Raw genomic sequence first — 12,760 nt, forward strand, 5'->3', positions numbered from 1 at the left:
TGGCTTATTAAACTGATAGTTTGGTAATTTTCACATCTGTCAACACCTGCTTTCTTTGGGACTGGAATTATTATATTCTTCTTGAAGTCTGAGGGTATTTCGCCTGTCTCATACATCTTGCTCACCAGATGGTAGAGTTTTGTCAGGACTGGCTCTCCCACGGCCGTCAGTAGTTCCAATGGAATATTGCCTACTCCGGGGGCCTTGTTTCGACTCAGGTCTTTCAGTGCTCTGTCAAACTCTTCACGCAGTATCGTATCTCCCATTTCATTTTCATCTACATTCTCTTCCATTTCCATAATATTGTCCTCAAGTACATCGCCCTTGTATAGACCCTCTATATACTCCTTCCACCTTTCTGCTTTCCCTTCTTTGCTTAGAACTGGGTTTCCATCTGATCTCTTGATATTCATACAAGTGGTTCCCTTTTCTCCAAAGGTCTCTTTAATTTTCCTGTAGGCAGTATCTATCTTACCACTAGTGAGATAAGCCTCTACATCCTTACATTTGTCCTCTAGCCATCCCTGCTTAGCCATTTTGGACATACTGTCGATCTCATTTTTGAGACATTTGTATTCCTTTTTGCCCTCTTCATTTACTGCATTTTTATATTTTCCCCTTTCATCAATTAAATTCAATATTTCTTCTGTTACCCAAGGATTTCTACCAGCCCTCATTTTTTTACCTACTTGATCCTCTGCTGCCTTCACTAATTCATCCCTCAGAGTTACCCATTCTTCTTCTAGTGTATTTCTTTCCCCATTCCTGTCAATTGTTCCCTTATGCTCCCCCTCAAACTACCTACAACCTCTGGTTCTTTCAGTTTATCCAGGTCCCATCTCCTTAAATTCCCACCTTTTTGCAGTTTCTTCAGTTTTAATCTACAGTTCATAACCAATACATTGTGGTCAGAGTTCACATCTGCCCCTGTAATTGTCTTACAATTTAAAACCTGGTTCCTAAATCTCTGTCTTACCATTATATAATCTATCTGATGCCTTCTAGTATCTCCAGGATTCTTCCATGTATACAACCTTGTTTTATGATTCTTGAACCAAGTGTTAGCTATGATTAAGTTATACTCTGTGCCTAATTCTACCAGACAGCTTCCTCTTTCATTTCTTACTCCCAATCCATATTCACTCACTATGTTTCCTTCTCTCCTTTTTCCTACTCTCGAATTCCAGTCACCCATGACTATCAAATTTTCGTCTCCCTTCACTACCTGAATAATTTCTTTTATCTCATCATACATTTCATCAATTTCTTCATCATCTGCAAAGTGTCTTCAATGTGACGTAGAAGACAGGCAAATAACTGTGAATATGGAAAACCTTCATTTGAAAAAGAGTGGAAGGGGAAAAAAAGAAAAGAATGGGAAATCTGCTAAGGAAACAAAGGTGGACTATAGGAAAAATAAGACAGAAATTTTGTTGTACATCCTGCAGTCATAGAAGCCACTAAAGGCAAGTACGGGTGAGTATATATCGTTAAACACAAAGATGATGTGACTTACCATACGAAAGCGCTGGCAGGTTGATAGAAACACAAACAGACACATACATACACACAAAATTCAAGCTTTCGCAACAAACTGTTGCCTCATCAGGAAAGAGGGAAGGAGAGGGAAGACGAAAGGAAGTGGGTTTTAAGGGAGAGGGTAAGGAGTCATTCCAATCCCGGGAGTGGAAAGACTTACCTTCGGGGAAAAAAGGACAGGTATACACTCGCACACACACACACATATCCATCCACACATATACAGACACAAGCAGTGTGTGCGAGTGTATACCCGTCCTTTTTTCCTCCAAGGTCTTTAAATATGTCTGCTTGTGTCTGTATATGTGTGGATGGATATGTGTGTGTGTGTGCGAGTGTATACCCGTCCTTTTTCCCCCCAAGGTAAGTCTTTCCACTCCCGGTATTGGAATGACTCCTTACCCTCTCCCTTAAAACCCACTTCCTTTCATCTTTCCCTCTCCTTCCCTCTTTACTGATGAGGCAACAGTTTGTTGCGAAAGCTTGAATTTTGTGTGTATGTATGTGTCAGTTTGTGTTTCTATCGACCTGCCAGTGCTTTCGTATGGTAAGTCACATCATCTTTGTTTTTAAATATATTTTTCCTGCGTGGAATGTTTCCCTCTATTATATTGAGTATATATCGTAATAGAGACAGTATTTAAATAAATATGTTAAGTATCAGATTACTACCTAAAACATGAAGCTACGTGGAGAAATCTGTAAAATTTGTTTCTGGATTAATATTATTTAAAATATTGTCTCATACCTTGTACGTCTTGAAATAGTAACTGTCATCATAGGATGGCAATGTTATGTTTTTAATAAGTTTGTGGTTCATGTCAATTTTCAAATACTCTGCTGGACTTACAGTAAGTTGCGCTCCATTCCTGTCAACTATAAAACAATAACTGGCATTAGGTTATAACATAATTTATTCACAGATACAGCACATGCACACACATTATACAATCAGCAACATTTAAGTGATATTTGTAACTAACATATATTCTTTCCACTTCCTGTCAGTGAACAAGAAATGTAAACAACAATGACATTTATCTGGTAAAAAACTTGTAAAACAAATACTCAATGGCTATTTGAAAAACCTTTGTACTTTTCCAACAATAATTTTGCTTCTTCTATTAAATTAGTGAAAATAGATTGAGTTTATTTCTCCTCTGCTCCTCCACTGGCATTTGCAGCATTCCTATCCCTCTTCTACATACATGAGCCACTGAGTAGAAGACACCAACCTGGCAGCATGTAGTACCACTTTTACCCTAAATGGCAGTGACAGCTGCTCTCTATCCTGTGTACAGAAGTGTGTATGAGTGTACATTCTATGCACCTGAAGGTGGGCCATGCAGCACTTGCAAGAATTGACAGGTGTGCACAGCTCAGAGTAGAGGTGCAGAGATGCCTCCAGCTTGTAAATTTACAGATGACAAAATCAGTCATGTGTTTCGTCCAATGTGGTTAGCACACAGTCGCAATGTTGAAGGTAATGGCTAAGGCAGATGAGGAGGTAGCCACTTTTCCAGGAAGCGATTAGTGCAGCTGATGTTTTCATGTGTACCACATGCTCAAATATGTCAAGGTTACATAAGCTATAAGACAGTCCAGTCAAAAATGAAAATATGTGAACCCATAAGTTAGAGGGTGATGTAATACAGGAATGAAATGGTCTTGATGAAACAAAAAGAAAGAGACTATGTAGTAACCAATGGAGCAATGTGTATGGAAGTTATCACACATCAAAGATGGACAAAAGGCTTAAAACTTAGGAAAAGCATAACTTTGTGTGGAAATGGAGCACAGATTTCTTTGATAGTCTATTTAAAAACCAATGAGATGTAGATCTGAATTTGTTCTTAGAATTACAGACTGTTATTTGTGTGTAGATAACATCAAGAATTTTCTAAATTTTTGCAGTGCTTAGGAGTAATAATAATTTCTAGAATAATAAAATACAAACTCCTGATGCATCATGGAAATGTACTGAAAGAGGAAAAGTGGTTGAGGTGCTGTATCACAGAGTGCACATCAATCTTACCTGGCAGTCTTGCAATTTGTCATGACAAAGAGTGATCATCGCCTAATCTTACCAAAAATAGAGCCACGTCACATTAATAAGCACCAGATAAGAACTGGGCACCTGACCTTTGAATTGATATAGTAAGATTACAGTTTCATGTTAACAGTAAGTTTGCTTCCTTTGTTAATATTTTAGTAAGGAAGAAGCTGATTTCATTTTTTCACCACTCATTTTAAAACTATTTCATACGCGAAAATTCTAGATGCATCATCACATGCAAGGTTAAAAAGCACATTGATTTATATACAGTATTATCATGAACAGTATGATTAATTCAAATAAGCAATAAAAATGAGACTATGATGACAAAAAAAAAAAAAAAATGGTTCAAATGGCTCTGAGCACTATGGGACTTAACATATGTGGTCATCAGTCCCCTAGAACTTAGAACTACTTAAACCTTACTAACCTAAGGGCATCACACACATCCATGCCCAAGGCAGGATTCGAACCTTGGTGTGAGCAATGACGATTCAGCTGTGAGAGTTTCTGGAGATGGAATGTATGTTTGCATGGTTTGATACACACCTAGTGTAGGTTAAGGTGATTATTTTCACTTTTTTCCAGGACTTAGGATTTTTGCCAATGAGTTTTGGATTGTGATTGTGCAAATTTAGGACTTAGACTTTTGTAGCAGGTTTTGGATGCCATTTATTTTATTGGCATTTTTAACTACATAAAGAATTATGTTGGTGAACATCTGCTGACTGTTTTCAACAAATTCTATCTGCTTATAATCAATGCTGTCTAGCTGTTTCAAATATATTTAAATAAAAAAAAGCTGCACCACAAAAGAATTATCCAAATTGAATGCAAATTTATAAATGTAATGTACAGGTACAGACAAACAAATGATTACAATTTCAGAAAAATTGGATGACTTATTCAAGAGAAAGAACTCCATGAATTGAGTGAGTCAATAACACATTGATTCACCTCTGGCCCCTATGTAAGCAATCATTCAGCTAAGTATAGATTGATAGAGTTGTTGGCTGTCCTCTTGGGGTATACAGTGCCAAATTCTGACCAACTGATGTGTTAGAGCATAAAAATCCTGAGCTCTCTGGAGGGCCTAGCCCATAATGCTCTAAACATTCTCACTTGGGGAGAGATTAGATGATCCTGCTGTCTAAGATAGGGTTTGGCAAGCATGAACACAAGCAGAAGAAAATTTTGCCATGTGTGGGTGGGCATTATCTTGGTGAAATATAAGCCCAGGATGGCTTGCCATGAATGGCAACAAAACAGGACATTGAATATAGCCCATTGTTCCTGGTTATTGGGTTGTATGGTGGGTGCTAGCCAGGTTGTTATCCCACCTCTGTCTGGAGTATCTCCAAACATGTCTGTGGCCTCGTATGCCATCAAATGGAGTATAATTGTTTTCATTGATGTATCCTGCTTTGAACTGAGTCTGGTGACCAACAAAGATGAGTCTGGAGATGCCCTGGATGGTGGTAATGTACCAACCTAACTGTCACCCATCATAAAGTAGAACAACCAGGAGAAATGGTCTGCGGTGCCATTTCTTTTCATAGCAGGACCCATTTGGTTGTCAGACATGGCATCTATACAGAAGAGCAGTATATTGACAATATTTTACTTGCCATTTTGTTGTCCTTCATAGAAGGTCATCCTAAGATTACATTTCAGCAAAATAATGCCCATCTGCACATGATGCGAGTTTCTACTGATTGTGATTGTGCTTTCCAAATCACACATTTGCCAGCAAGGTCATCAGATCTCTATCCAGTTAAGAATGTTTGCAATATTATGGGCAGTATCCTCCCACCAGCTCAGTATTTTTACCATCTAACATGACAATTAGACAGAATTTGGCATGATATCCCTCAGGTGCATGTACAACAATGCTAAGCTGAATAACTACTTGCATAAGGGCCAGAGATGAACCAGCATGTTTTTGACTTGATCAATTTGCAAAGCTCATTCTCTTGAACAAGTCAACCAATCTTTCTGAAATTGTAATCATTTTTAATCTGTACATGTACATCACATCTAGCAATTTCCATACCATTCAGATAACTGCTTTGTGGTGCCTCATTTTTTTCCTAGAGTGTATGCACAGTCAGTGGAATCTGAAGACATTTTGTGCAGTAGATATTAGTAAATGGGCAGCTCCTCTCCTGGGGCCCTGTCATATATAAAATGATCCAAGAATAACTGAAATCAGGTCTTAGGTATGAGGCTGAAAGTTTGTGCAGTGCACTGCAGTGTCAAGTGTGGAAGGTCACTATGATACGTTGTGGAACTGGACTGAAAACATTGGGAACCCAAAAGTTCACCATCTTGTCAAAATAGCAGTGGAGCAGTAGGTGGCTACCTGGTTGCAGTCAAATTTATCATGTAAAAATCATTGATTAAACATTCACTTTATTAGTGACAAAACTACAACACTCTCAGCAATTACTGATCATGGCAATGCCCCTCAAGACATGTGCTACACACAGCATGTGTGGAGGCCCTGAGGCAAGCAAGTAGCCTGCATTCTCTGGCAGTTTGCAGTGTTGTGCACCCAATTAAATGATGATGTCAGTGACTTAACAAGGGGTCATGCAGCAGACTGTGCCACATGTGAACTAAACAGCTTCAGCATAACAGCTCAGGGCAGGATGTGCCAGAAGGTGCCAAATCCCACTGTGGACATTGTGGAGAAAAATTCAGCAGTATTGCATGCCCTTACAAGCAGAAGCAGACAGTGAGATTATGCCTGCACACACAAAAGTGGCAGAACAGCTCTCACCCACGTCTTGAATAGTAGTCCTCTAAGATAGGTGGCCGGCAGCAAATGGAAAATGGCTCAGAGGTACCCACCAGCTGAATGGCACAAAATTCCAACAGTAGGCCTGCAGCTACGTAAGGCCAAGTGTCATGATGGTGGCTTGTAGAATCATGTCAAATCCTATACTGATGTACACCAGCCTTGAAGCTTGCAGTTGTCAGACTGCATGCATTTTTCTAAGATTGAAGGTTATTTATACAAGCTTGGTGAATAGTTGTGTTTCCAAGGAATTGATTCCCATTGTGTAAGCCCCAAAAGAACCCACATCTTGAATGTGAAGCAGTCAGCTTTACAATATTGTAGTAGCTATGCTTTTCTGCTGTGTAAACGAGGTTACAATTCTGGTCCCTCAGCTGGTCTGACAATGTGGTAATTGCCTGGCATCATAGTGTCAGTGTTTGTTGTATTGGTAGGCAGCCCCTAATGTACCAGTATCTGGTTAGACCTGTGTGACCCACTTCCCTGGCCTCTTGTGTTAGCCATGGCAGCATCATTCCTTTCTTAAGAAATGCGAAAATATAAAGGTGGTACTAGACACATCCTCTTTCTTCAGGAGATCAGGTCTTCAGATCTTGGCTCATGGTAACTCAACAGAGGTTCAACATAGATCCTACAAATGGATAATTGTGTAGAGCACAAGGTTCATGGGGTGCATACATAACCTAAATGGCACTCCTATGATTAGTCCACTGGCTTTTCTCCTTATTAGATCTGGCCAATAGATCACTTAATTACCACTTACAAACTAGCTATGTAATATTACCAGGTTCTTGACTCTCAAAATATACCATAACAACTACTTAACAGTAAAAGCTGCTACCCAAGTACCAGAAACTTGCCAAACAGCTCTTGACCAGTTTCTAGTCAAGAAGAGTTTACACAATACCTCACTAAAAATTTTCAATGCAGGTTTTAGTGATCATCTTGCTCAAAGCATAAAAGTACAAGGCAGTATTATTAACAACATGTCTTTCAGAACAGCATATTGAAGTTATAATCAGCATAATGTAAACTACTTCAACAACTTATTACAGAAAGAAAAATGGCTAGGAGTGAACAAAGTGAATGATATAAATAAAAAATTCAACAGTTTCATTGATACATTAACCCATTTCTTTGAACTTGCATTCCCACTGAAAACATTAACCATGCGGGGGAACTCTAGAACAAACAGCTGGATCACAAAGGGAATAAGGGTTTCATGCCAGAAGAAAAGACTACTTCATGAAATATGTTACTCGAAAAATTCCTCACCTGCAGTACGCGCATACTATAAAAAATACTCCAAAATATTAAGAAAAGTAATAAAAGCAGCAAAAATAATGCATAATGATGAAATCATTTATAATTCAGCTAATAAATCAAAGGCTATGTGGAGTGTTATAAAAAAAAAAGAATGTGGAGAATACAGACAGCCTTGCAAAAATATAACACTATCACATAAAATAAAAAAGTAACAAACCCCTTAGAAGTAGCCAACACATTTAACAACTTTTTCACAGGTGTTGCTGATAATATGTTACAATAAACTTTAAGAGCACCCAGGCAAATGAGTATAAAATAAGTGCATGTAGAGGATCAATGTACATCAGTTCTGTTTCACAAGATGAAGTAGCTAAAGCAATAAAAGGACTAAAAAATTCCAAATCGGCAGGTATTGATGGTATACCTGCAACAATGTTAAAGAAGAGCGCATCAAACCTAATTGAAGTACTCACACACTTATGCAACTGCTCACTTCAGGCAGGCACTTTCCCCAATGTGTTGAAAACATCAAAAGTTATTCCTGTATATAAAAAAGGGGATAAAGACAATGTAAATAACTACAGACCCATCGCAATTTCCTCCTGCATCTCTAAAGTACTGGAAAAAGTTATGTATGAGAAACTTACGAAATTTATAAATAAAAACAGCATCCTATGTAATGAACAACATGGATTCAGAAACAAGAGGTCAACGACAACTGCTGTCTATGAGTGCATCAATTCCATCCTAAACTTGATGGACAAAAAACAGGAAACAATAGGAGTCTTTATTGACTTGTCAAAAGCTTTTGACATGGTGGACCATAAAATTCTGCTATCAAAGCTAGAAAGATATGGTATTCGAGGTCTGTCCAACAAGTGGATCAGTTCCTTCCTGACTAATTGTATGCAGGCAGTGTGTATCAAGCACACAAATATTGAACTAAAAACTGTATCTAATCACTTATCTGACTATAAACAAATTAAATGTGGTGTACCCCAAGGATCAGTATTGGGACCCCTTCTGTTTCTTCTGTACATAAATGATCTAAGCTTAAATCTTGATGCACACAAAACAATCATATTTTCAGATGACACCACGATTCTACTAAAAGGAGGTGACAATGAACAGTTACAGCAGACAGTAAACACGGTCACGAAACAACTTAGCAGCTGGGCACAGAGTAATCAGCTTGTAATAAACAGTAAGAAAACCATTGCTCTAAAATTCCACAATGTTACTAACAAGGACATGTTTATCCCATCAGTCTCTATCAATGACGAACCAGTTGGTAACAATACTGAAACCAATTTTTTAGGACTTTGGCTGCAGAGTAACATCAGATGGAATAAGCATATTGAATATCTCAATGCAGAACTGAGCAAAACATGTTACCTTCTTTGTTCATTAAAATCATGATGTAGTGAGAAAACAGTATTGAATGCATATCATGCGTACTTTCATTCTCGTCTTAGATATGGGGTCACCTTCTGGGGAAACTCTAAAACAGCTAATAGCACTTTTAAACTACAAAAAAAGGGCCATTAGAATTTTGTTTGGGTGCAAGCCTAGAGACTCTTGTAAACCCCTGTTTAAGAAATCTGGTATTCCTCCATTACCATGTGTGTACATTATGGAAACCCTTTTGTTCTTTAAATTAAATGTAATAGGCAAGGACCGGAGACTGCAAAAAAACTGTGATATACATGAGCACTTTACCAGACAAAACAGAAACTTACATATGACTCAAATCAGCACAGCACTGTGCCAAAAAGGTACTTTTCACATGGGAGTTAAGCTTTATAACAAACTTCCTGAAAACATAAAAGCCATCACTGAGGTCAATACATTTGGAAAATCTCTTAAGTCATAATTTACAGCATCACTGCTTTTACTCCATTGAACAATATTTAAATTTATGAAATGTATCTAAAAACAAAGATGATGTGACTTACCAAACGAAAGCACTGGCAGGTCGATAGACACACAAACATACACACAAAATTCAAGCTTTCGCAACAAACTGTTGCCTCATCAGGAAAGAGGGATGGAGAGGGAAAGACGAAAGGATGTGGGTTTTAAGGGAGAGGGTAAGGAGTGTGTGTGCGAGTCTATACCCATCCTTTTTTCCCCCTAAGGTAAGTCTTTCTGCTCCCGGGATTGGAATGACTCCTTACCCTCTCCCTTAAAACCCACATCCTTTCGTCTTTCCCTCTCCATCCCTCTTTCCTGATGAGGCAACAGTTTGTTGCGTAAGCTTGAATTTTGTGTGTATGTTTGTGTTTGTTTGTGTGTCTATCGACCTGCTAGCGCTTTCGTTTGGTAAGTCACATCATCTTTGTTTTTAGATATATTTTTCCCATGTGGAGTGTTTCCCTCTATTATATTAATTTATGAAATGTGTTATATAAATACTTACATGTAAAGTGTATTATTGTAACCTTAAATATGTATGCCTTGTAATGACTTTCAGCCTGTATATTTATAACTTTACTTGTCCAATGTCTTATGCATAAGCTGATATGTAGACAACAGGGCCAATAAAAAATATAATACAATACAACCTAATAAATTCTTCATGCTTATCAGGCACCATCTGTACCTGTTTGTTATTGGATATGAGTAATTTAGTCTATCTCTTGTAGCAACAAGTTTGCTGGACTTCCCTAATTTTCACCCATAAACATTACTCAATTAGTCCATCACACAACATATTAAAATATAATGGAACACTTTCTCTCTCTTAACATATTCCCTTTTCATGACCAATGGCCCTATACAATTGATCACTTATTTTTGGAACTTTTCATCTATTTGGTGGTTCCCTTACTTGCTCTTTGGCACATCATTCAGAACTTTATCTTTGTAATGACACATTTACCACATATGATATTACCACACACAGTACATTGACAGGTCTTCCTCTTAGTTACCACACTGTAATGCTAATCACAGACTGTTTACTTCTTGTGTTTCCTTATGGCTTGTGCTACTATGTCATGCAAACTGAGTCTTAGAGGCCTTGACTGCACTTTAATTGGTTGGTTTATCACGTGACAGTTTCCCCTATCTGCAACAATGTTTCCTCAAACCCCATCATACTTCCATGTCAATTTTTGCATGACACCCCTTCTTACAACCAGGATGTGTAGCATTATTAGTGTCATCACTTTTGTGAAATTCCTGATCCTCAGGCACACACTCCTGAGAAGATTTAGCATTAATGACCCAGTTAATAGTCTTACAAGCATTTTTCCTTTTACAGCCTACAGTTTTTGACAGTTTGCTGGGTTGCACAGCTGGAGAAATGGTGATAACCAGTGACTCAGTGAGGGTGCCAACATGAGGGGTGTGGTAGTCTGGGCCTTGTGTGCAACAACAGACCACAGTTTCACAGCTCAGGGCATGATGTGGTGAAAGGTGTGCTATGCTGCTTCAAACACTGTAGTGAAAGCTGGTATCAGCTGTGGTGTCTGCCCTTGCAAGTAGAAGTGGACAGTGACCATATGCCTGCTCAGGTAAAGGTGACTGAGCAGCTGCCTGACTTCAATCTCAAACAGTAGTCCTCTAGGGAGGAGGCTGGCAGCAACTGGAAGTAGACTCAGAGGTGGCCCACTGGCTGTAAGTTACTAACTTCACCACATTGGACTCAGAGCCAATAGTAGGTCTACAGCCAGAGAGGTCCAAATTTGTGATGATGGCTTGTAAATTCATGTACTTGTAGACTGGTGTAGCCCCCAATGAAGCTTGCAGCTGTCAGTCTGCATGCCAAAGATACACTCAGTGCTACCCAGATGTGATCATTAAGTTGGAGATGGTGGACCTCAAGAGTTTGGTTAGTTGTGATGTAGGGGAAATGCACAAGCAGCTTCATATCCATGGAGTGATCTTCAAGTTATTTTGACAGAATTTGGAAGCAATCAGTCTTTGTGCAGGTGCAGGTCCCCTGTAGCTGTAGGTTGGTGAACAGACGCTTCTAATGAGGCAGTCGGCACCCAAATAGTCCACCAGTGAGATACAGTGGCAAACTTTATTTATAGAGCACCTGCAGGGAATCTTGGAATCTTTCTCAAACAGACTGAAGCAATGTCATCAAAATTGTACAGAAAAAACATTTCAGTCATAATACCAGGCGACTTTAATGTAAATTTCCTGAATGAAAGTTATGACAGAATGGAGCTGGAGCAACTAATGAGCTGTTACAATCCAACACAAGTAGTTGAATTTCCCACTAGGGCAACTGACCAGTCTAGGTACAGTAGCTTGACAGTCAGTCAAGTCCTAAATGGGCTGTCAGACCATGATGCTATACTTCTGACAATCCCCCATTTAAATCTTAACAGAAAACCAAAAGCTATCTGGAAAAATGTGAGACCAATAAATAAAGAAACAATGGAGACATACAGGCGGAAGCTACAGTTAGTAGACTGGTCTGAAGTATTCAACTCAGCAGATTTCAACACAAAATTTAATGTACAGGGTGGTCCAAAAGTCTGGAAACACCCTGATAAAATCCAAATGGAGTAGCAAACAAGGAAACAGAGTCCCTACACCTGAGTAACGGGAAAGGGGAAACGTTATAGGCTATTCCACCAACATGGCGGCCTTCTTGAAAGCCGCCATCTTGGATTCAACTCCAAAATTTCAAATGGGAATGTGGTCATGTGACATATCAAACAGATAGAGAATTTCACCAGAAAAACAATGCCGTTGTTATTTTAAACATAGCTTAATTCATTTTCGGGTTATAGCCAATTACTTGAGGCAGCAGTGGGACGCTCAGCAGTGTGAGTATTACATACTGAGAAGTCATAAAATGGAGTCTGAAACGGTGCAAAGTGATTATCCCATGCCTGATATGTTACATGTGTTTAACTGTTAGGTATAATTTACTCATGCTAACGTTTTAATCATTGTTTCCTTATTTACAGGTTACAAAATGTCCTTAACACATGAAGAATGTATTGAAATCATCTTGATATCAAGAGAAACAAGCACACGGGTCATTGCTGAGGATTTCAGCAGTCGTCACCCAACCAGACAGCCCATCATTCACAGCGCAGTTGCCAAGTTTTTGGCCAAATTCTGAGCAACAGGTT

The 12,760-nt window shown here is 38.8% G+C and overlaps 1 protein-coding gene across 1 annotated transcript in view; it reads right to left on the bottom strand.

Moving 5' to 3' along the window:
• The window catches only part of LOC124712230 (xanthine dehydrogenase/oxidase-like), a gene marked incomplete at its 5' end in the record, with an annotated part of 311,678 nt that overhangs the window by 175,763 nt on the left and 123,155 nt on the right, over positions 1-12,760 (bottom strand). Inside the window, 1 exon segment of the mRNA XM_047242525.1 lies at positions 2,288-2,415. Within this exon segment, the coding sequence (XP_047098481.1) occupies positions 2,288-2,415 (128 nt within the window).

Source organism: Schistocerca piceifrons, chromosome 8, assembly GCF_021461385.2.
Source record: "Schistocerca piceifrons isolate TAMUIC-IGC-003096 chromosome 8, iqSchPice1.1, whole genome shotgun sequence".
In the NCBI taxonomy this organism is placed as follows: Eukaryota; Metazoa; Arthropoda; class Insecta; order Orthoptera; family Acrididae; genus Schistocerca; species Schistocerca piceifrons.